Source organism: Xenia sp. Carnegie-2017, unplaced genomic scaffold, assembly GCF_021976095.1.
Source record: "Xenia sp. Carnegie-2017 unplaced genomic scaffold, XeniaSp_v1 HiC_scaffold_16, whole genome shotgun sequence".
In the NCBI taxonomy this organism is placed as follows: Eukaryota; Metazoa; Cnidaria; class Anthozoa; order Malacalcyonacea; family Xeniidae; genus Xenia; species Xenia sp. Carnegie-2017.
In genome coordinates, this window is record NW_025813469.1 from 1,047,054 (window position 1) to 1,071,873 (window position 24,820).

The 24,820-nt window shown below is 36.7% G+C and overlaps 4 protein-coding genes across 10 annotated transcripts in view; 3 read left to right on the top strand and 1 right to left on the bottom strand.

Moving 5' to 3' along the window:
* Nucleotides 1-24,820, top strand: part of LOC124436542 (von Willebrand factor A domain-containing protein 5A-like) — a 47,795-nt gene that overhangs the window by 18,550 nt on the left and 4,425 nt on the right.
* On the top strand, nt 1,845-20,500 carry LOC124436514 (von Willebrand factor A domain-containing protein 5A-like). The gene is made up of 6 exons (XM_046986442.1): nt 1,845-3,093; nt 3,171-3,285; nt 3,346-4,132; nt 4,220-4,273; nt 4,360-4,763; nt 20,405-20,500. The coding sequence occupies exons 1-6, from the start codon at nt 1,862-1,864 to the stop codon at nt 20,411-20,413; spliced, it is 2,601 nt and encodes an 866-aa protein (XP_046842398.1). The 5' UTR covers nt 1,845-1,861; the 3' UTR covers nt 20,414-20,500.
* On the top strand, nt 7,129-9,895 carry LOC124436517 (von Willebrand factor A domain-containing protein 5A-like). The gene is made up of 6 exons (XM_046986448.1): nt 7,129-8,054; nt 8,134-8,248; nt 8,309-8,840; nt 9,036-9,161; nt 9,249-9,302; nt 9,390-9,895. Exons 1-6 carry the CDS (start codon nt 7,207-7,209, stop codon nt 9,755-9,757), a joined length of 2,043 nt encoding a protein of 680 aa, XP_046842404.1. The 5' UTR covers nt 7,129-7,206; the 3' UTR covers nt 9,758-9,895.
* The window catches only part of LOC124436524 (gamete and mating-type specific protein A-like), a 29,399-nt gene continuing 14,697 nt past the window's right edge, over nt 10,119-24,820 (bottom strand). For 3 of the 7 annotated variants that reach the window (XM_046986459.1, XM_046986461.1, XM_046986458.1), the window contains 7 exons: nt 24,041-24,174; nt 23,215-23,947; nt 22,900-22,980; nt 22,049-22,822; nt 21,919-21,954; nt 21,537-21,839; nt 20,725-21,077 (listed from right to left, as the gene is read on the bottom strand). In XM_046986459.1, the coding sequence (XP_046842415.1) occupies nt 20,767-21,077; nt 21,537-21,839; nt 21,919-21,954; nt 22,049-22,619 (1,221 nt within the window). In that variant the 5' untranslated portion in view covers nt 22,620-22,822; nt 22,900-22,980; nt 23,215-23,947; nt 24,041-24,174 and the 3' untranslated portion in view covers nt 20,725-20,766. Of the gene's footprint in view, nt 10,466-11,261; nt 11,347-20,724; nt 21,078-21,536; nt 21,840-21,918; nt 21,955-22,048; nt 22,823-22,899; nt 22,981-23,214; nt 23,948-24,040; nt 24,529-24,820 lie in introns of those variants that run through there. The other 4 variants (XM_046986463.1, XM_046986465.1, XM_046986462.1 and 1 more) reach the window with 4 other exon arrangements.

The window sequence follows — 24,820 nt, forward strand, 5'->3', positions numbered from 1 at the left end:
ATTTGTTTTTCATGCATCTCCTACATTTGATTCCAAGTCACTTAATTTTCATGCATCTCGAACATGTGATTCCAAGTTATATGTTTTTCATGCATCTCCTACATTTGATTCTAATTCGCTTGTTTTTCATGCATCTCGAACATGTGATTCCAAGTCATTTGTTTTTCATGCATCTCGAACATGTGATTCTAAGTCACTTGTTTTCATGCATCTCGAACATGTGATTCCAAGTCATTTGTTTTTCATGCATCTCCTACATGTGATTCTAAGTCACTTGTTTTTCATGCATCTCGAACATGTAATTCCAAGTCATTTGTTTTTCATGCATCTCGAACATGTGATTCTAATTCGCTTGTTTTTCATGCATCTCGAACATGTGATTCCAAGTCATTTGTTTTTCATGCATCTCGAACATGTGATTCTAAGTCACTTAATTTTCATGCATCTCGAACATGTGATTCCAAGTTATATGTTTTTCATGCATCTCGAACATGTGATTCTAATTCGCTTGTTTTTCATGCATCTCGAACATGTGATTCCAAGTCATTTGTTTTTCATGCATCTCCTACATGTGATTCTAAGTCACTTGTTTTCATGCATCTCGAACATGTGATTCTAATTCGCTTGTTTTCATGCATCTCGAACATGTGATTCTAATTCGCTTGTTTTTCATGCATCTCGAACATGTGATTCCAAGTCATTTGTTTTTCATGCATCTCGAACATGTGATTCTAAGTCACTTGTTTTCATGCATCTCGAACATGTGATTCCAAGTCATTTGTTTTTCATGCATCTCCTACATGTGATTCTAAGTCACTTGTTTTTCATGCATCTCGAACATGTAATTCCAAGTCATTTGTTTTTCATGCATCTCGAACATGTGATTCTAATTCGCTTGTTTTTCATGCATCTCGAACATGTGATTCCAAGTCATTTGTTTTTCATGCATCTCGAACATGTGATTCTAAGTCACTTAATTTTCATGCATCTCGAACATGTGATTCCAAGTTATATGTTTTTCATGCATCTCGAACATGTGATTCTAATTCGCTTGTTTTCATGCATCTCGAACATGTGATTCCAAGTCATTTGTTTTCATGCATCTCCTACATGTGATTCTAAGTCACTTGTTTTTCATGCATCTCGAACATGTGATTCTAATTCGCTTGTTTTTCATGCATCTCGAACATGTGATTCTAATTCGCTTGTTTTTCATGCATCTCGAACATGTGATTCCAAGTCATTTGTTTTTCATGCATCTCGAACATGTGATTCTAAGTCACTTGTTTTTCATGCATCTCGAACATGTGATTCCAAGTCATTTGTTTTTCATGCATCTCCTACATGTGATTCTAAGTCACTTGTTTTCATGCATCTCGAACATGTGATTCTAATTCGCTTGTTTTTCATGCATCTCGAACATGTGATTCCAAGTCATTTGTTTTTCATGCATCTCCTACATGTGATTCTAAGTCACTTGTTTTTCATGCATCTCGAACATGTGATTCTAATTCGCTTGTTTTTCATGCATCTCGAACATGTGATTCCAAGTCATTTGTTTTTCATGCATCTCCTACATGTGATTCTAAGTCACTTGTTTTTCATGCATCTCGAACATGTGATTCTAAGTCACTTGTTTTTCATGCATCTCGAACATGTGATTCCAAGTCACTTGTTTTTCATGCATCTCGAACATGTAATTCCAAGTCATTTGTTTTTTATTCATCTCGAACATATGATTCTAAGTCACTTGTTTCGCATGTGCAGAATAAACCGCGTTAGGATTAATATATTAGCATACGTGCTAGTGGAAACAGGCTTTATTTTGTACAAAACGTTGTGAACTTCATAAGCCTTTCCAATGGCTTCAAGTCAAATTTTTACCAAGATGTTGACGTACGGTGTATTTATTTGCGACAGAAACGAAGAAGTTCCATTGAAAAGTCAATGCATTCGATCATTTTTAAAAGGCCAAGTTGTTGGATTTCGATCAACATTGACGTATGTGAATCATACAGAAAATCCTCTCGAAGTGTTTTTTCGTACGCCTGTAGACGATTCCTTTGCTGTAGTAGGTTTGGAGGCTTGCATTGATGGCAAAAAAATCCGTGCAGAAATACAAGAAAAGGAGAAAGCTCGAGAGAAGTACAAAGAAGCAGTATCGAGTGGACAAACAGCCGCTTTGGGGGAGGAGAAACAAGGAGATATATTTAGTTTGGTTTTAGGAAATCTTCCCCCGAAGGAAATGGCTGTTTTGGAATTAACTATGGTTGGTGAACTGAATGTTGAAGCTGGTGGTGCTGTGAGATTTGTTTTACCTAAAGTGCTCAAACCTCGTTACACACCGACAGGAAGCAATAACCCTCTGGCACCCGAAGTATCTTCCGATAGTGGGGCAACTGCAAAACAAGGGACTGGACCCGATCCTTACCAGTTCAGCCTTGAAATAGATGATGCACCAAACATCGATATGGTGACATCACCATCACACAAGATTTTTGCTGACAATGATGGCGAAAAGATCAAAGTGATTTTAACGGAAGTAAAACAAACTGATATTGTCATTTTAGTGCAACCTAAAGAGATAAACAAGCCATTAATTATTGTTGAACCAGGTTTATCAAATGGTGAAAACAATTTTCAAAAATCTTCAGCAATCATGGTGAGCTTCATCCCTGAATTCAAGGGTGAAAATAATTGTCTTCAAGCAGCTTGTGAATTTGTGTTTGTAATTGATCAAAGTGGTAGTATGGCTGGATCCTACATCGAAGATGCAGCTGAAACACTTCTACTCTTTCTTAAAAGTATTCCTGAAGGATGTTATTTCAATATAATAGGTTTTGGCGACACATATGTTCACCTATTTCCAGAAAGTGTTCCATACAATCAAAAAAATTTGGAAAGAGCTGTAGATCATGCAAAGAGACTTCAAGCTTGTTTGGGTGGTACAGAGCTATTTTATCCACTTAAAGAAATATTTAGTCATGCACCAAAGAAAGGTTTGCCAAGGAAGGTGTTTGTGCTAACTGATGGAAGTATAAGTAATACTGACTCTGTCATTCAACTTGTTAAGAAAAACTCCAACAACTCCAGGTAAATCATCATTAAATGACTATTGGTGCCTTTTTGTTACGCATAATTATTTATAAGAAAATGTTCTTTTTCCATAGATGTTTTTCTTTTGGTATCGGCTCTGGTGCATCAACAACTTTAGTGAAAGGCATTGCACAAGCTGGCAAAGGTGCTGCTGAGTTCATTGTATCTGGAGAGAGGATGCAACCTAAGGTACATGTACATCAGCTTTCTTAAAAAGTATTGGAAATAATTAGAAAAATTATTTTTCAGGTGATAAGATCACTGAAGAAAGCCATGCAACCAGCTGTGACAGATGTTCAAATTTCTGTCTCTGCTTCCAACAATATAACAGTAAATGTAGTTCCAAAAGAAAGGCTTCCACCTATTTTTATTGGTGAATGTCTCATTGTATATGCAATTCTTCATGACAAGTCAACATCCTCATCACCTCAAGAAGGAAAAATACTCCTTACTGGTGATTTACTTGGAGCTAAAGTAGAGCATAAGATGAAGTTTCCAATCAAACCAGCAGTGAAAAAAGAGACTGCTTCCCAAGTGTCAACTATTCACCACCTTGCAGCCAAGAAGTTGATAACAGAATTGGAGTTGGATGGTGGAAAAAAGGCAGAGATAATCCAGCTAAGTTGTGACTCCAATGTTATATCATCACAAACTGCATTTATTGCCATTGAACAAGATAGAAAACAAGCAGTTAAAGGAAGTTTGCACAGTTGGGATTTAATTCCTCGAAAGGAGGAACAGTTCATAATGAGGCGTCCGATGACTTCTTACAGTGGACATCAAAAAAGTTTAGCATGTTCATATGACATACGGCGTGAGTCTACTAGGTGTCGAAGTTCATCTCCAGAACCAGCTAGTCGTTGCAGAAGTGTTGAACGTTCAAGTGACATACACCTTGAGTCTTATAGATCAGCTCCTATGTCTTTTAGATCAGCTCCTAAGTGTCAAAGTTTATCTCCAGGACGAACAAGCACTAAAAGGTGTAAAAGTGTAAATGCAGGCCAAAGTTTAGAAGAGGCCAATAATTTTTTTGGAGGTGAGTATAAAACATGGTTTTCTATTTGCTGAAAATATTAATTGCACTCTTGAATAAAAGAAATTATGACAATTTTTTGATGGATAGGTTTTGATGATGATGGTTTAGAATATAAAAGTTTAGGGAATGTCAAACATAACAGTGAGTTTGAAGCACATGATTTTGTATCTTTAGAAGATTATAATGACATGATTAAAGAATTCATCTACATTTTTTTTCATGAATAGGAGATTCAAGTAATCCACTTTCACAGATAATCAATCTTCAGCTAGCAAATGGTGCCTGGGAATTGACTTCAGCAATATCAAATATGGTTGTTAAATCAATAACAGATCTAAAAGATGCCTGTCCAGTGTCATGCAATGGAAATATGATGACAATATGGGCAACATGTATTGTTTTGGCATATCTGGACCTTCAATTATCCACTGTTAAAGATGAATGGGAGTTGGTTGGTATGAAAGCAAAATCTTGGCTTATGATACAAGTTCTACCACAAGGATATTCCTATGAAGATTTGCTTGAAAAAGCAATCCAATTTCTCAAGTCTCAGCCTCCCGTGATCTCCGTGAAGGCGAAAACTACTATTAAAAATGAAACACCCCGAAATTCAAAACGCGCTTCATGCAAAGTGTTGTAATCTTTCTACCGGCATATCACTCCTAATTTTCTTCATTTTGCATATATCTTACGTGATATTTGAAATAAACTCGTATTAAATCTCTTATGTAACTTACTTTTAAGAGAACCTTAGATCTTACGCGAAATTTCGGTGAAAAGTCTTCCATAGTTCTAATAACAACATTATCCTAAGATTATGTATCTATTGATTATTGTTATAACATTAGTCAGACAAACAGATAAACGAAGCCAATACAACCTAAACTAAGTTAATTGTTGTTAAAAGTGGAAGAATCAGGATTGCCTGACAAACCCAATCAACATAAAAAAAATAAAAGCAATTACCAAGATACCATTCAAAACCGCAGTCCAACATAGGGGTAAATAGACAAACGTGAAAAGGAGCAGAGTTAACATACTTCACTGTGTAAAGATGCAATCACGTAGAAATTCACGCAAAATATGTTAATTTCACTTTCGTCAGGAGGGACGTAACCAATTTACAACATTAGTTGTGCTAGCTAGGTAAATATTTCGGTTGGTAAATGACAATGATTTGAAATTTATGCACCATGACTAAAACTTGCGGGCTGGCTACGTCACTTATCTTCACCCAATATCAGCGACGTAACATTTTTATAGAAGTTTCATTCCTCTTAACTTCCTGTAGAAATTATGAAGATTTCATAAAATTTCTACTGCAGGTTTTATTGATCACGACATTTTCTGTATTACATGGGCTATTTGATCAATACATCATGTGACATATACTGTGAAAAAAACGCAACTAAGACAAACTTTGTTTTTTATTATTACGTAAAAAATCTTTAAAATCATTTTGTAAATGTCAGTAAACATTCTTTCTCACCGTCAAACATGACAGTGAGTAGGAATCACATGATTTTGTATATTTAGAAGATTATGGGGCCTAAGAGAAAAATTGCGGTGGTTTTTTTTTTTGCTTATAAAATGCCATTTTCATAAGATAGACAACAAGTTGAGTCAGTAGATCTTAAGCTGATGTTGTTAACGCTTTTCTTTAAGAATTTCAAGCAGCGATTACTTTATAGTTAATAAAATTGTACCATCGTTTGTCAAATGACCTCCTGAAAAAACAACAGGTAATTGCTACAGGATGTCATTATCTCAATGGTGCTCAGTCACGCACATTTTCTTACTAATAAAAACACTGCGAAGTATGTAATATAATAAATGCAGTACTCAGAATTGTACAGTAAAGTGATCATTGCTGTTATGTGCTAGTTTAGAGGTTTCGGTAAGCTGTTGAAATGGAAAGGCACAACATTTGTAGCAGATAACGGCATCAATAAAAAATCAACCCATTTTCAGTTTGTATTCATAAACGAAAGTTTTGATCCAACATCCGCATTCCTTAATTATGTTGGTGCTGCACTAAGATCTTAATGGAAGAAGCAATATCATACATTTATAGTGTTTTCGTCTGTCGCTATATTGGGGTAAAAATCCAATATGAAGAAAAGAATTTATGTTAATTTAATGCTCTGTTAAGCATCATCGGCATTTTAATGTACTCCCCCAACATGGCCGTTTTGACATCACTAACAAACATCTTAAGCCTGATTTCCACCAGCCACGTATCGTAGCAAAACCATAGAGCAAATATATCTATATCTATGAGCAAAACGTAACATGGCGCATGCGTGCTTGTGCATATTGACCATCAAATTCATAGTTAAATCCAAGTCATATATTTTAACGTGTTAGGATAAATATATTATATATATTCTCTGATGATGGCTTTGGAATAAAGTCGAAACACGGTGCCATCCAGTAAACTGCTATAGTGGCGAGAATCTCTTGTCCATACGCACTTTAAAAAGAGATTTGACTCGTCTCCAATTCTTGTGGGTTGGTAGCTCAACAGGTAGAGCGGCGGAGTAGTATCCCGCAGGTGCGAGATCAAATCTCGTCCAAGTCACATGTTTGTCATGTGCATATTAAACCGGGTTGGGAATAATACATTACGATACCTGGCTAGTGGAAACAGGCTTTATTTTGTACAAAACCATGTGTACTTCATAAGCGTTTCCACTGGCTTCAAGTCAAATTCTTACCAAGATGTTGACGTACGGTGTATTTATTTGCGACCGAAACGAAGAAGTTCCATTGAAAAGTCAATGCGTTCGATCATTTTTAAAAGGTCAAGTTGTTGGTTTTCGATCAACATTGACGTATGTCAATCATACAGAAAATCCTCTCGAAGTGTTTTTTCGTACGCCTGTAGACGATTCCTTTGCTGTAGTAGGTTTGGAGGCTTGCATTGATGGCAAAAATCCGTGCAGAAATACAAGAAAAGGAAAAGCTCGAGAGAAGTACAAAGAAGCAGTATCGAGTGGACGAACAGCAGCTTTGGAGAGGAGAAACAAGGAGATATATTTAGTTTGGTTTTAGGCAATCTTCCCCCGAAAGAAATGGCTGTTTTGGAATTAACTATGGTTGGTGAACTGAATGTTGAAGCTGGTGGTGCTGTGAGATTTGTTTTACCTAAAGTGCTCAAACCTCGTTACACACCGACAGGAAGCAATAACCCTCTGGCACCCGAAGTATCTTCCGATAGTGGGGCAACTGCAAAACAAGGGACTGGACCCGATTCTTACCAGTTCAGCCTTGAAATAGTTGATGCACCAAACATTGATAAGGTGACATCACCATCACACAAGATTTTTGCTGACAATGACGGCGAAAAGATCAAAGTGACTTTAACGGAAGTAAAACAAACTGATATTGTCATTTTAGTGCAACCAAAAGAGATAAACAAGCCATTAATTATTGTTGAACCAGGTTTATCAAATGGTGAAAACAATTTTCAAAAATCTTCAGCAATCATGGTGAGCTTCATCCCAGAATTCAAGGGTGAAAATAATTGTCTTCAAGCAGCTTGTGAATTTGTGTTTGTAATTGATCGAAGTGGTAGTATGGCTGGATCCTACATCAAAGATGCAGCTGAAACACTTCTACTCTTTCTTAAAAGTATTCCTGAAGGATGTTATTTCAATATAATAGGTTTTGGCAGCACATATGTTCACCTATTTCCAGAAAGTGTTCCATACAATCAAAAAAATTTGGAAACAGCTGTAAAACATGCAAAGAATCTTCAAGCTGATTTGGGTGGTACTGAGCTATTTGATCCACTTAAAGAAATATTTAGTCATGCAGCAAAGAAAGGTTTGCCAAGGCAGGTGTTTGTGCTAACTGATGGAAGCATAAGTAATACTGACTCTGTCATTCAACTTGTTGAAAAAAACTTCAACAACTCCAGGTAAATAATCATTAAATGACTATTGGTACCTTTTTGTTACATATTTAATTGTTTATAACAAAATGTTCTTTTTCTATAGATGTTTTTCTTTTGGTATCGGCTCTGGTGCATCAACGACTTTAGTGAAAGGCATTGCACATGCTGGCAAAGGTGCTGCTGAGTTCATTGTATCTGGAGAGAGGATGCAACCTAAGGTACGTGTACATCATCTTTCATATAAAGTATTGGAAATAGTTAGAAATATTATTTTTTAGGTGATAAGATCACTGAAAAAAGCCATGCAACCTGCTGTGACAGATGTTCAAATTTCAGTCACTGTTTCTGAGAATATAACAGTAAATGTAGTTCCAAAAGAAAAGCTTCCACCTATTTTTATTGGTGAATGTCTCATTGTATATGCAATTCTTCATGACAAGTCACCATCCTCTTCACCTCAAGAAGGAAAAATACTCCTTAGTGGTGATTTACTTGGAGCTAAAGTAGAGCATAAGATGAAGTTTCCAATCAAACCAGCAGTGAAAAAAGAGACTGCTTCCCAAGTGTCAACTATTCACCACCTTGCAGCCAAGAAGTTGATAAAAGAATTGGAGTTGGATGGTGGAAAAAAGGCAGAGATAATCCAGCTAAGTTGTGACTCCAATGTTATATCATCACAAACTGCATTTATTGCCATTGATGAAGATAGAAAACAAGCAGTTAAAGGAAGTTTGCACAGTTGGGATTTAATGCCTCAGGAGGAGGAAGAGTTCATGTTGATGAGTTTGATGACTTACAGTGCAAGTAGCAGTAACAAAGTTTTATATGTATGAGTGCCATACACCCTAGATCAGCTCTTAAGTTTCTAAGTTTATCAAATGACTACCAAAGTGTAGAGGTTGACGAAATTTTGCAATGTTAGTGCAAAACGCAGCTTTCCATACCTGCTGAAAATATTAATGATATTGAGTTAAAGAATTCATCAACATTTTTTTTCCTGGATAGATTCGGATGAAATTGCAAGTTGTGCAACTAGGGGGCGAAGTTTATCTCCAGATCCAATACTCTTTAAAATGTGTAAAAGTGAAGATGAAACCCTAAGTTTAAAAGAGGCAAATCATTTTTATGGAGGTGAGTATAAGACATGGTTTTCTATTTCCTGAAAATATTAATGATACTTTTGAATACAAGAAATTATGAAAAAATTTTTATGGATAGGTTTTGATGATGATGATTTAGAATATCAAAGTTTAGGGAATGTCAAACATGACAGTGAGTATGAAGCACATGATTTTGTATCTTTAGAAGATTATAATGACATGATTAAAGAATTCATCTACATTTTTTTTTCATGAAAAGGAGATTCAAGTAATCCACTTTCACAGATAATCAATCTTCAGCTAGCAAATGGTGCCTGGGAATTGACGTCAGAATTATCAAATATGGTTGGTAAATCAATAACAGATCTAAAAGATGCCTGTCCAGTGTCATGCAATGGAAATATGATGACAATATGGGCAACATGTATTGTTTTGGCATATCTGGACATTCACTTATCCACTGTTAAAGATGAATGGGAGTTGGTTGGTATGAAAGCAAAATCTTGGCTTATGATGCAAGTTCTACCACAAGGATATTCCTATGAAGATTTACTTGAAAAAGCAAACCAAATTCTCAAGTCTCAGCCTCCCGCGATCTCCGTGAATGCAAAACTACTATTAAAATGAAACACCCCGAAATTCAAAACGCGCTTCTTGCAAAGTGTTGTAATCTTTCTACCGGCATATCACTCCTAATTTTCTTTATTTTGCATATATTTACGTGATATTTGAAATAAATTCGTGTTGAATCTCTTATGTAACTTACCTTTAAGAGAACCTTAGATCTTACGCGAGATTTCGGTGAAAAGTCTTCCACAGTTCTGATAACAATAGCATTATCCTAAGATTATGTATCTATTGATTATTGTTATAGCATTAGTCGCATTGTCAACAACAATAACATACTACCTCTCCGATTCTTCCATTATTTAAAACGTAAAAAGGTCATCACAAATCTGTAAAAAAATTCCAAAAGAAAGGATGCATATACATTTCAATTTTTTACTTACAAGAAAAAAACGTACATCAAAACAATAACTCAGTGCTAGCTATATAAAATGAAGAAAAACCCAACAAAAACAAAAAATAATCATCGACATAATCCACAACTGTTTCTGCAGTTTTTTGTCATATAGTAATATGAATATCGACAATGTCCTCTGTAAGCCCAGAATCGGCAATTTTTATGATTGTCCCTACACGTCACACGAGGTGTGGTAGTGTATTTATAGATCCTACATGATCGACAGCAAAACAGCAACATATAAGCAGGATTACGTTGACATTCACCAGTTTTTGCCCAATCATTGCAATGTTTGTGATGATTGTTACACTCTAGAACAATTAAAATACGATTCTCGATAAATGCGAATTACTACAACATAAAATAAACAGCTTTCAATTACTTTGTCCCAAAACTTCCTAAATAAAGGACTCTATTTAGACGGGTGTGGGGTTTTTAAACAGAAGAGGTTTAATAAGCGCACCCGTACTTTAAATTTCTTTAAAGACAATGTACAATTATTGCTGTTGTTGTCCTTTTTCACACAATTAAAATCATTTGAAATAATCCCTTTGATTTATAAAAGTTTCTTAACTATCGTCGTCAAGGATTGGGCTTGTCCGAGCATTGTGAACTAAATTATTCAATCCTGTGGAAGCAGATAAGTATTAGTGACACCATCTTATTATTTAAGTGGAGAGATCTGCACAATGGCGTAGCCAGCCCGCAAGTTTTAGTCGTGCAGCCAGCCCGCAAGTTTTAGTCCTGCAGTCAGAACGCAAGTTTAAGTCGTGCAGCCAGCCGCACGTTTTGGTCTGCAGCCAGCCCGCAAGTTTTAGTCGTGCAGCCAGCCCGCAAGTTTTGGTCCTGCAGCCAGCCCGCAAGTTTTAGTCCTGCTATGTAAATTTTAGAATATTATCATTTTTCATTTCTTTAAAAATCTGTTGTTTTCACAGTGAGTGAACACAGAAAAAATAACATAGCAGGACCAAATTTGTGTGCTGGATACGCCACTGAATCTGTTCGCTTCTGTAAGGATTCATTCGCTCTTTCATCATAAGTTTACATTTTAAAACAAAGAAATCATTAATTAGTCAAATTAAACACTTAACAATGCAGCAAACTCACGTTTCATTGATGTTGGCCGAGGAGTTATTTTTGGTGTTGTAGTTACTGGAGGAGTTCTTTTTGGAGTTGTAGTTACTGGAGGAGTGGTTACAAGTGAAGTTATAGATTTTGAAACTGTTGGAGTAGTAACGGGTGGTGTGTCAGGATTAGTGGGTTTAGAAACAGATGGAGTACTGGGCGTTGTGGGAAGAGTAGGAACTGGTGGAGTGTCTGATTTTGAAGAAGTAGGAACGGGCGGTGTGTCCGGATTGGTGGGTTTAGAAATAGATGAGGTACTAGTTGTTGAATGAGGGGGAACTGGTGGAGTTTCAGGTTTTAATGTGACAACAGTTCCTCCATCTAAAAAAACTTATTCCATTGACCAAAATTCATTCTGCAGAGCTTACTCAATACATTTCTCGAAATCGACATTTTAATGTACTCCCCCTACATGGCCGCTTTGACGTCACAAACAAACACTCTTAAGCCTGTTCTCCACTTGCCACGTATCGTAACGAATCGTAGCAAAACGTAACATGGCGCATGCGTTCTTGTGCATATTGACCATTAAATTATAAAATTAAACGAGACTTACCTAGAAGTCGAAGTCTGATTGGAACTCGATCTTAGTCGTCAGTCCGGAACGAAGGAGTCACATGAGATGCGCATGCGCATTTGCTGATTATTTTATAACGTGAGTAGTGCAGGAAAAAAAATTTTTTAGTAAGATATGGGACGGGAGGGTATATTGGGCATGTGACCCCTTCGTTCCAGACTGATGACCAAGATAGAATTCCAATCAAACTTCGACTTCCAGGTAAGTCTCGTTTAATTTTATAATTAAATCTTGTCATCAGTCTCTGTCACGAAGAAGTCCCGTGAGATTTTAAAGTCCTGTGCTACGAACCACATAGAATCCCACATTGAGCACATTGTTGTCATAAACTTCATTATATAACTTTAACAATTTTAAGTCAACTGACAAAGCAAATGTTTCTATTTTAACACAATACTGCCAAAATTCAGGTGTTTATTTTCAGTTGGTTTTGAATAGAATGTTAATGTTTGAATAGAATGCCAATGTTTTGCTCTTGACCAACCTGCTGCTGACATTATCACTTTTAGAGAAAGGCCTTTGACTTTACAATTTGATGCTGATGCTGCCCGACTGCTATGTGCTGTGTATTTTGAAGTATTAATCCCTGCAGATTTGAGAACCATTTTAACCCAACGAGCAATTGTCTCTTTAGAACGAGTTTAAAAGGTTTGATATAACTAAGAGGTAGTTGTGAGTGTAAAGACCTGTGCTGCAATGTTCTCTGTAGATATACTTTTAAGTTCTTCACAACACATACGTTTTCGTCGTCGCGGAATTCAAACAAATCATTTGGCTCCAAGTGTTTGCCAGGTTTGGTTGTCTTGAGCTTTTCACTAATCGTTATTCTGTATCTGTCTGGTAATTCTTGTATCTCATGAACATTCATCTTGTGAATTGTTTGTCCTCTATGTCCAGTCGTCAAGCATAGCAACATCGTCAATTTTAGTGTGAGTTCCTTAATTGTTATTTTGTCAACTTGGTTATACGTTTTTAGGTAATTTAATACCACATTAACGTCCCATATTTCTGAATATTTTGGTAACACTGGCCTTATCTCAAATATTCCCATCATGTATCGTGTAACGAGGGGATGTTCTCCAAACTTTATACCATTTTCTAAAGTAAGAATACTTGACAACGCTGATCGTACCGTGTTAATTGCACTGTATCCATTCCCCTTTTTGTACAGCGTAACTAAAAACTCGATTGCATTCTGCAATCCAGGATTGAACACATCCAATTTCTTTTCTCTACTAAAGCTCTTCCATTTATCTTCATTCGGAAGGCTTTTGCATACCAAAACAGTGTTGGCCAGTTCGGTAGAACGCATATTCCCAGAGCTCCTTCCCTTTGAATCTTTGATAATATAGCAGCTATGACACTAAATGATGGAAAAGCGTAGAATCTTATGTCTCCCCATAATAAGGAAAATGCATCAATTGCACAAGCTTTTTACAGTCTGGGCAGTATGCCGCATAATTGGGAAATTGCTTGTTTACCCGACTGGCAAATAAATTTATCTCTGTGGCAAATTTTAGCTTTGCTAGGGCCTTCGAGAGCACTGCTTTATTTAGCAGTGACAATATTGTGCTTGCCCGTTATGTGAGCAAGGCTAATCCAGATTTTTTTTATTTATACACAACTCCCAGATCTTTTGTGCCATAGTATTGCATATGTCCGAATGGCTTGTACCCATATGATTTATTATGTTCATTGCGGTTGTGTTGTCACACAGTATTCTGATGTGCGTGTTCTCAATATGCTTTGCAAAGGTCTGTAGACCTAGGTAGACTGCTTACATTTCTAAGTAGTTAATGTGGTTTATAGCCTCTGATTTAGTCCACGCCCCCCCTGTGGATGTTCCCTTATACTCTGCTCCCCACCCTGAAAGGGAAGCATCAATGGTATTTGTATGTTGGAGTTCCTCTCTTGACAATTTCTGAAATGAATTTTCAGCAATAGAGGCCTACCATTGTAATTTTGTTCGTGCACCCTGTGATAGTTGCATATTAGTGTCAAAATCTCCTTTTGCATCTTTCAAGGTTTTAGTTTTATCGTTTTCTAGTTCTCTATAGTGCAAGGGCCCATATATTACCCCTGGGAAGCTTGCTACTATTTTTCCAAATACTCTGGCAACCTTTCTTATTGATTGTGGTTTAGTTGCATCTAGTAACGCTTTACAAACCTTCCTCAAGTCAGTGGCCTTTTCTGTAGTTAGCCTTATGTAAATTGTCACCGAGTTAATAAGAAACCCCAGGGTAATGATTTCCTGTGAGGGAATTAGACATGATTTGGTTGGATGTATGATAAATCCTAGTTTCTCGAACATTATAAACGTATCAATAATGTTAAGGACACATTTCGTAAATGTTTGCCCCTGAAGATAGCAGTCATCAATGTGTGCTAACGAAATATGTCCACTTGAGTGCACATTTGATAAAACTAGTTTCAAACTTTAGTGAATATCCTATGCGCACATGAAAGCCCATTTGGCAAGCATGTAAATTGATAAATTTCTTCACGCCATGAAAAACGTAAAAGTTTTTAATTCGATGCCTTTATCGGTATAGAGTAGTACGCATCTTTTAAGTCCAGCGATGCCATAAAGCAATTTTTTGTAACTAGCTTGGTGACATTGTGAATAGAGTCCATCTTAAAATGATGATAAACCACTGACTCGTTAAAAGCTTTCAAAGTCAGAATTAGTCGGTGTGACCCATCTAATTTAGGTCGTAAAAATATACTCGAGAGGATTTGTCCAGCTTCATAATATACTTTCTGTATTACAATCTTTTTAATTAACTTAAGTATCTCCTAATCAAGCAAGGAGCATTCCCGTGGGGAAAGTTTTCGAGGGTATAGCTTATTTTGTGCTGGTTACTCAGCGCATTCGATTATAACTCCTGTTATGTGTGACAAGATTTCCTTGTCATTAGCTTTTTCAGTCCCTGCGGGGAAGTGCTGTGAAACTCTCCCTGCAGTGAAATTTTTGTATAAATTCTGTAGGTAATTTTGAATTTCAGGTACAAATTCCTCAAACTTACTTAACGATTTTTTGATTTAATTTGAAGTCTCTAGTATTTTTTCTCTTGTCCCACTTTCCATTGAGGTTTTTTCCTTCTGTGCGGGTTCCTCTGCTGGCTTTTCCATAAAAAAATTTTTGCTGCTAGAAAAATGTTCCAATAAGAAGGCATTGGTTTTTTCGCAGTAAAGTACGTTCTGCGATTTCCACTTCTCATAGAGCGATTTGATTCGCCTCTTTTGCCTCTTTTAGATTTTTGGCCAAGTCATTTCCAAACAATAATTTGCTGTCTGCTTGGTCCTCGAGCGCACATATTGCTGCATATTCCTGTTTAATTGCAGGTTTGATCTGCTCTTTCCGCGCCAATGATATATTACTGTGTGCAAGGGCCATCAACGCTATGGCATCAACTAAGTTGGAAAATACCTTAGGGTTTTTTCTGTTACAGACTGTAACAACCATGCAAGGAGTGTGTTGTTTGTAAAATTGCCAACGTGGCTTTGAGTACTGTTTGTTGTATGTTGAACATTTGTAGATCTGCCTTATTTTTCTTTGAATTTAACTGTTGCCATATCTCTGGGTTAATCTTCTTGCACCACATTCCTGGGCAGTTTTCAGGACGTGTGTATTTCTCTAGGATTACCTTTAGTTTTTTCGGGGTTCATTTGTTTGCCCCATCGTTTTAGCACTATATCGGCCAACTTTTGTGTTAAATTAGGGCCTGTGCTTTCCTCGTCTGACAAACCTTTAGCGAGGTCGTCTAAGAAGACATGCTCTTGCGCGTTGGGTTCATTTTCACGCGTTTATGTTATCTCACCGTTGGTATTCTTGCCAGCAGTGCCCACACGTTTTGCTAACTCGTCCTCGCTATCGCCAGCAAAAATGCTTATAGCATCAGGAGACTTTTCGCGACGTTGTCGCTTGCCTCTACTCCTCTCAGAGGATGTTTTTGCCTTTAACTCGCTATCAGAGTCATTGTCATGCTCTGTTGCTTTTCGTTTCCGACTGCCCGTTGGGCTTTAACTTGGCCATTTTGCCATCATAATTTCAATGTCGGCTATAGACGTATGAATGTCTGGCGTAGCCTCTTTAGCTCCGCTTCTTGGCTGCCTATTTGGCGGTTCGAATGTCTCTGCGAGCTGAATGACCTCTTCGTTCGCCACATGTTCTTCGCCACATGTTCACATTCCATGTCGCCTGAGATCCGATAAAACTTTGTGAAATAACAAACCAAATTCGGTACTAGATAGAAAATAATCTTACAACTTACTTTTCCGTTTTGCTTTTATTTCCCTTTTTACACTCTATCTAAACGGATGTATTGGATTTAAAAGGATTTTCTACTCGATCAACTCACCCGTTGTAACTTCTCAGCAAACTGCTTGAACTGATCGGGAAATGTGCATGCGCATCTCATGGGACTCCGTGACTGGGACTGATGACAAGATAGAATCCATAGTGAAATCCAAGTCACATGTTTTTCATGTGCATATTAAAAACCGTGTTAGGATTAATATACTATATATATTCTCCGATAATGGCTTTGGAATAAAGTCGAAACACGGTGCCATCCAGTTAACTGCTATAGTGGCGAGAATCTCTCGTCCATACCCAGTTTAAAAAGACATTTGACACGTATCCAATTCTTGTGGGCTTGGTAGCTCAGCAGGTAGAGCGGCGGATTAGTATCCCGAAGGTGCAAGTTCATATGTCGTCCAAGTCACATGTGAGTTTTCTCAAACATGTGATTCCAAGTCATTTGTTTTTCATGCATCTCTTACATTTGTTTCCAAGTCACTTAATTTTCATGCATCTCGAACATGTGATTCCAAGTTTTATGTTTTTCATGCATCTCGAACATGTGATTCCAAGTCATTTGTTTTTCATGCATCTCTTACATTTGATTTCAATTCACTTAATTTTCATGCATCTCGAACATGTGATTCCAAGTTTTATGTTTTTCATGTATCTCGAACATGTGATTCCAAGTCATTTGTTTTTCATGCATCTCTTACATTTGTTTCCAAGTCACTTAATTTTCATGCATCTCGAACATGTGATTCCAAGTTTTATGTTTTTCATGCATCTCGAACATGTGATTCCAAGTCATTTGTTTTTCATGCATCTCTTACATTTGTTTCCAAGTCACTTAATTTTCATGCATCTCGAACATGTGATTCCAAATTATATGTTTTTCATGCATCTCGAACATGTAATCCCAAGTCATTTGTTTTTCATGCATCTCCTACATGTGATTCTAAGTCACTTGTTTTTCATGCATCTCGAACATGTGATTCCAAGTTATATGTTTTTCATGCATCTCGAACATGTGATTCTAAGTCACTTGTTTTTCATGCATCTCGAACATGTGATTCCAAGTTATATGTTTTTCATGCATCTCAAACATGTAATTCCAAGTCACTTGTTTTTTATGCATCTCGAACATATGATTCTAAGTCACTTGTTTTTCATGCATCTCGAACATGTAATTCCAAGTCATTTCTTTTTCATGTATCTCCTACATGTGATTCTAAGTCACTTGTTTGTCATGCATCTCGAACATGTGATTCTAAGTCACTTGTTTCGCATTAGGATTAATATATTACGATAAGTGCTAGTGGAAACAGGCTTTATTTTGTACAAAACGTTGTGAACTTCATAAGCGTTTCCAATGGCTTCAAGTCAAATTCTTACCAAGATGTTGACGTACGGTGTATTTATTTGCGACAGTAACGAAGAAGTTCCATTGAAAAGTCAATGCGTTCGATCCTTTTTAAAAGGCCAAGTTGTTGGTTTTCGATCAACATTGACTTATGTCAATCATACAGAAAATCCTCTCGAAGTGTTTTTTCGTACGCCTGTAGACGATTCCTTTGCTGTAGTAGGTTTGGAGGCTTGCATTGATGGCAAAAAAATCCGTGCAGAAATACAAGAAAAGGAAAAAGCTCGAGAGAAGTACAAAGAAGCAGTATCGAGTGGCCGAACAGCCGCTTTTGGAGAGGAGAAACAAGGAGATATATTTAGTTTGGTTTTAGGGAATCTTCCCCAGAAAGAAATGGCTGTTTTGGAATTAACTATGGTTGGTGAACTAAATGTTGAAGCTGGTGGTGCTGTGAGATTTGTTTTACCTAAAGTGCTCAAACCTCGTTACACACCGACAGGAAGCAATAACCCTCTGGCACCCGAAGTATCTTCCGATAGTGGGGCAACTGCAAAACAAGGGACTGGACCCGATTCTTACCAGTTCAGCCTTGAAATAGATGATGCACCAAACATTGATAAAGTGACATCACCATCACACAAGATTTTTGCTGACAATGATGGTAAAAAGATCGAAGTGATTTTAACGGAAGTAAAACAAACTGATATTGTCATTTTAGTGCAACCAAAAGAGATAAACAAGCCATTAATTATTGTTGAACCAGGTTTATCAAATGGTGAAAACAATTTTCAAAAATCTTCAGCAATCATGGTGAGCTTCATCCCTGAATTCAAGGGGGAAAATAATTGTCTTCAAGCAGCTTGTGAATTTGTGTTTGTAATTGATCGAAGTGGTAGTATGGCTGGATCCTACATCAAAGATGCAGCTGAAACACTTCTACTCTTTCTTAAAAGTATTCCTGAAGGATGTTATTTCAATATAATAGGTTTTGGCAGCACATATATTCACCTATTTCCAGAAAGTGTTCCATACAATCAAAAAAATTTGGAAACAGCTGTAAAACATGCAGAGAATCTTCAAGCTGATTTGGGTGGTACTGAGCTATTTAGTCCACTTGAGGAAATATTTAGTCATGCACCAAAGAAAGGTTTGCCAAGGCAGGTGTTTGTGCTAACTGATGGAAGTATAGGTAATACTGACTCTGTCATTCAACTTGTTAAGAAAAACTCCAACAGCTCCAGGTAAATCATCATTAAACAACTATTGGTACCTTTTTGTCATGCATTTAATTATTTATAACAAAATGTTATTTTTCCATAGATGTTTTTCTTTTGGTATCGGCTCTGGTGCATCAACAACTTTAGTGAAAGGCATTGCACAAGCTGGCAAAGGTGCTGCTGAGTTCATTGTATCTGGAGAGAGGATGCAACCTAAGGTACATGTACATCAGCTTTCCTAAAAAGTATTGGAAATAATTAAAATAATTATTTTTTAGGTGATAAGATCACTGAAAAAAGCCATGCAACCTTCTGTGACAGATGTTCAAATTTCTGTCACTGTTTCCAAGAATATAACAGTAAATGTAGTTCCAAAAGAAAAGCTTCCACCTATTTTCATTGGTGAATGTCTCATTGTATATGCAATTCTTCATGACAAGTCACCATCCTCATCACCTCAAGAAGGAAAAATACTCCTTAGTGGTGATTTACTTGGAGCTAAAGTAGAGCATAACATGAAGTTTCCAATCAAACCAGCAGTGAAAAAAGAGACTGCTTCCCAAGTGTCAACTATTCACCACCTTGCAGCCAAGAAGTTGATAAAAGAATTGGAGTTGGATGGTGGAAAAAAGGCAGAGATAATCCAGCTAAGTTGTGACTCCAATGTTATATCATCACAAACTGCATTTATTGCCATTGATGAAGATAGAAAACAAGCAGTTAAAGGAAGTTTGCACAGTTGGGATTTAATGCCTCAAGAGGAGGAAGAGTTCATGTTGATGAGGCGTCCGATGACTTTTTACAGTGGACATCAAAAAAGTTTAGCATGTTCATATGACATACGGCGTGAGTCTACTAGGTGTCGAAGTTCATCTCCAGAACCAGCTAGTCGTTGCAGAATTTTTGAAGGTTCAAGTGACATACACCTTGAGTCTTTTACATCAGCTCCTAAGTGTCAAAGTTTATCTCCAGGACGAACACGCACTAGTAGGTGTAAAAGTGTAAATGCAGGCCAAAGTTTAGTAGAGGCCAATAATTTTTTTGGAGGTGAGTATAAAACATGGTTTTCTATTTGTTGCAAATATTAATGATACTTTTGAATAAAAGAAATTATGACAATTTTTTGATGGATAGGTTTTGATGATGATGGTTTCAAATATCAAAGTTTAGGGAATGTCAAACATGACAGTGAGTTTGAAGCACATGATTTTGTATCTTTAGAAGATTATAATGACATGATTAAAGAATTCATCTACATTTTTTTTTCATGAATAGGAGATTCAAGTAATCCACTTTCACAGATAATCCATCTTCAGCTAGCAAATGGTGCATGGGAATTGACATCAGAATTATCAAATATGGTTGGTAAATCAGTAAAGGATTTAGAAGATGCCTGTCCAGTGTCATGCAATGGAAATATGATGACAATATGGGCAACATGTATTGTTTTGGCATATCTGGACCTTCAATTATCCACTGTTAAAGATGAATGGGAGTTGGTTGGTATGAAAGCACAATCTTGGCTTATGATGCAAGTTCTACCACAAGGATATTCCTATGAAGATTTGCAAGAAAAAGCCAACCAATTTCTCAAGTCTCAGCCTCCCGCGATCTACTTCTATTAAAAATGAAACACCCCGAAATTCAAAACGCGCTTCTTGCAAAGTGTTGTAATCTTTCTACCGGCATATCACTCCTAATTTTCTTCATTTTGCATATATTTTACGTGATATTTGAACTAAACTCGTATTGAAACTCTTACGTAACTTACTTTTATAAGAACATTAGAATCTTACGCGAAATTTCGGTGAAAAGTCTTCCACAGTTCTGATGATAACATTATCCTAAGATTATGTATCTATTGATTATTGTTATAACATTAGTCGCATTGCCAACAACAATAACATACTACCTCTCCGATTCTTCCATTTTTTAAAACGTAAAATGGTCATCACAAATCTGTAAAAAAATTCCAAGCGAAAAGATGCATACACATTTCAATTTTTTACTTACAAGAAAAAAGTACATCAAAACAATAACTCAGTGCCAGCTATATAAAATAAAAAAAAAACCCAACAAAAACAACAAATAGTCATCGACATAATCCACAACTGTTTCTGCAGTTTTTTTGTCATATAGTAATATGAATATCTACAATGTCCTCTGTAAGCCCAGAATCGGCAATTTTTATGGTTGTCCCTACACGTCACACGAGGTGTGGTAGTGTATTTGTAGATCTTACATGATCGACAGCAAAATAGCAACATATAAGCAGGATTACGTTGACATTCACCAGTTTTTGCCCAATCATTGCAATGTTTGTGATGATTGTTACACTCTAGAACGATTTAAATAAGATTCTCGATAAATGCGAATTAATACAACCTAAAATAAACAGCTTTCAATTACATTTTTCTAAAAACTTTCTAAATAAAGGATTCTATTTAGACATTGGGAACAAAATTATTCAATCCTGTGCATGCAGTTAAGTATTATAACACCGTCTTATTATTTAACTGGAGTGATCTGCTCAGTGGCGTAGCCAGCCCGCAAGTTTTAGTCCTGTTATGTAAATTTTAGAATATTATCATGTTTCATTTATTTAAAAATCTGTTGTTTTCACAGTGAGTGAACACAGAAAAAATAACATAGCAGGACCAAATTTGTGTGCTGGATACGCCACTGAATCTGCTCGCTCTTGTAAGGATTCATTCGCTCTTTGACCACAAGCTTACATTTTAAAACAAAGAAATCATTAATTAGTCAAATTAAACACTTAACAACGCTGCAAACTCACGTTTAATAGATGTTGGCCAATGAGTTCTTTTTGGAGTTGTAGTTACTTGAGGAGTGGTTACATGTGAAGTACTAGATTTTGAAACTGTTGGAGTAGTAACGGGCGGTGTGTCTGGATAAGTGGGTTTAGAAACAGATGGAGTATTGGGCGTTGTGGGAAGAGTGGGAACTGGTGGAGTGTCTGATTTTGAAGAAGTAGGGACGGGCGGTGTGTCCGGATTGGTGGGTTTAGAAACAGATGAAGTACTAGTTGTTGAGGGAACTGGTGGAGTTTCAGGTTTTAATGTGACAACAGTTCCTCCATCTAAAAAAACATATTCCATTAACCAAAATTCATTCTGCAGAGCTTACTCAATACATCCATTTAAAATAAGACAATTGACCTTTGGAATCCATTTTGAAAGGTTGCGGCAGTTTCCCTACAAAAAGTAGATATTTATTCTATTAAAATCTTGAGCCTCGAAAGATGATTTCTGTTGATAAAAAGTTAAAAAATGCTGCATAAAAATGCACCTTTTCTTGCATCACAACGTTTCAAGAATTCATTTTCACATGGGAAAACTTCTTTGATCAAGTCATAAAGAGCGGGATCATATGTTTGAAGTTTCTTGCGAGTATTAATGTCATCATGAATTCCATTGGGTTTAGCTGAATATGCGTTGACATTGAAAAAACTCTGCGTACCTTCAGCAAAATATTCACGGTCCGTACTTAATGCGTACGTTCTCCACCACAGTCTGTTGGAACGAGCACTCTCGTAGGCAGCTTTCAAACGACGATCAAAAGTCGGAATAGCTCCAGTTGCACCCAAGTTATGAATACCGTGAACAAACTCGTGAAGAAAGATGTCTTCGTTATAGTAGCGATCTGGTCGTTCGCATAAAAGATTCTCTTCACCCCCCGTGGAAATGGGGATGTGAATAGTAGCGCCCAGGCCACGTGCTCTTTCGTTCCACCACGATGGCAAGAAACTGTGTTCGGGAATCATCGTTGTGCCTTCTGATCTTGCCATGATTCCCGCTCTGCCCTTTCGTCTGTAGAACCAGTCTCGAATATCCTTGCGATCGGCAAACAGAAACCTCATCACGTAACAAGCTCGCTCCAGGGCTTTTGGCTTTACGCGGCTTGAGCTAAGTACTGGTATACCGTAGGCATGAGCATATTGCGTATAATACGTGCTGAGTCCCAATCGTGCACGAACGTCCGCTGGTACTGCAGATTGCACCGTACAGTCGTAGTTGCTTGGTGCGCTTAGTGATGCTGTTACCACAGTATCATCGTGAAGTCCTGAGGAAAAGAAAATGTAATGAATACATTTACAGACACATGAAAAACAAGGGTAGATTTTCAAATGACTTACTTACCAATTGATCATTTTAGAGTTCCTGTTTCAATGGCTTCGTTCGTCGCATTAACGAATAACTCTTGAAGACTTGAACCGCTTCCTAAAAAAGTTTAACGTTTTCAAAGCATTAAAATCTTATTATCAAGGCAGATGAAAATGTCGTTGCGTGAATTAAAGAATTGTGAAACAGCTCTGTAAAAACATCCCAAGCTTTTGCTATCACTTTCCTTGAACAGAAACAAATCACAAAGCAGGCATAAGAACAATAACAAATGATAAAGACGCAAGTTAATTATCTATTATAATAATAACATTTAATGTGTTGTTTACTTACCTGTTGGTAACGTATTTGCGAAAACTACAAGAAAAAAAACCCCGCATAACCACATCTTTATTTCAAATAATTTGTGAGCATAAGATGTGATTCGTTTGCCTAAATTTCCGAACTACGTATTAAATTATCGTAAGAAACTACTCTTCTACGCATAAGTTAATGTGATTATGTGAAGACAACACTCTTTAATTTGCAATATAATATCCTTCATCTATCATAAAAGAAGTAAATTTTGCAATGATGACAGATCAATTTTCCTTTACACAGTGTGAACCCAGCTTTATTGTGAAGCATGATAGACAAAAAGTGTATATGTGCAATAAATCAACGAAAGGGACGATTTTTATTTGTGAATTCAGTCATAGAATGTTATAAGTAACCAATGTTTCATACAATTTAAAACTTTCACTTAGTTTGAACATCAAGTGAATTATAAATGGATAGCGTGAATTTAAATATTAAACATGGGAAAACTTTTCCTTGTACACAAGTCACTATGAATACTTCCAAACAGACTTATTCAACCAATATAACCGTATACGGAGACACCTTGTGATGTTTCATCAAATCATAACCACTGGAAGCTTGATCACTCCCAAACATCAAATTCTGTCGAAGCATTAGCACAACTACGTTTCTTACGACGAACCACCATACGTCTTCGCTGGTTTTCATTGCCTTTTATGCGATGTTTTGAATTTTTGAATGTCAGATCAAGGGTCATTCTTGGAAGCTTTAATAGAAAAAAATCAAACATAAATATTATGTTTCTTTTAAATTCAAACAACAAGTTTTCTGTTAGTCTGATGTAACGAGACACTTTTACCACACTGGAAGCAAATATTCGAAAAAACACCAGCAGATACGTCATATAGGTCTAATTTGTTGCATCTTCTTTCACACAATTGTCGACCCAAAATCAAAATTTTGACAGAAGTTTGATTGATTTTCCCGTAGCTCCTAGAAATCATAAACTTTTCTAGTAATTTCTATTGCAGGTTGTTTCGATCGCAACACTTTCAAACCTACATGGGCGATATTTAGCTAATCTTTTAGCAATGGTAACTATCTACAAAGACTACATAATGAAGAATTTTGAAAAAAAGTGGTTTACCATTACTAGATCGATAAGTCATTTCAAAGAAACTGTCAAAAGTATGCAACCAAGACAAACTTTGTTTTTTGTTAAAACGTAAAAAATCTTGTAAATTAGTTTATAAATGAATGTAGTCAACGAGGCCGTTTTGACGTCACAAACAAACACTCTTAAGCCTGTTTTCCACCAGCCACGTAAGGTAGCAAACGTAACATGGCGCATGCATGCTTGTGTATATTGACCATCAAATTCATAGTTAAATCCAAGTCACATATTTTAACGTGTTAGGATAAATATATTATATATATTTTCTGATGATGGCTTTGGAATAAAGTCGAAACACGGTGCCATCCAGTAAACTGCTATAGTGGCGAGAATCTCTTGTACATACGCACTTTAAAAAGAGATTTGACTCGTCTCCAATCCCTGTGGGTTTGGTAGCTCAACAGGTAGAACGGCGGACTAGTATCCCGCAGGTGCGAGATCAAATCTCGTCCAAGTCACATGTTT

Bases quoted from the DNA above. Each gene is read 5' to 3' on its own strand.
- LOC124436514 (XM_046986442.1), top strand. From the start codon at position 1,862: ATGGCTTCAAGTCAAATTTTTACCAAGATGTTGACGTACGGTGTATTT. The intron at 3,094-3,170 runs GTAAATCATCAT...CTTTTTCCATAG, and splicing joins AAAAACTCCAACAACTCCAG to ATGTTTTTCTTTTGGTATCG. The intron at 4,274-4,359 runs GTGAGTTTGAAG...TTTCATGAATAG, and splicing joins AGGGAATGTCAAACATAACA to GAGATTCAAGTAATCCACTT.
- LOC124436517 (XM_046986448.1), top strand. From the start codon at position 7,207: ATGGCTGTTTTGGAATTAACTATGGTTGGTGAACTGAATGTTGAAGCT. The intron at 8,249-8,308 runs GTACGTGTACAT...ATTATTTTTTAG, and splicing joins GAGAGAGGATGCAACCTAAG to GTGATAAGATCACTGAAAAA. The intron at 8,841-9,035 runs GTAACAAAGTTT...TTTCCTGGATAG, and splicing joins GACTTACAGTGCAAGTAGCA to ATTCGGATGAAATTGCAAGT.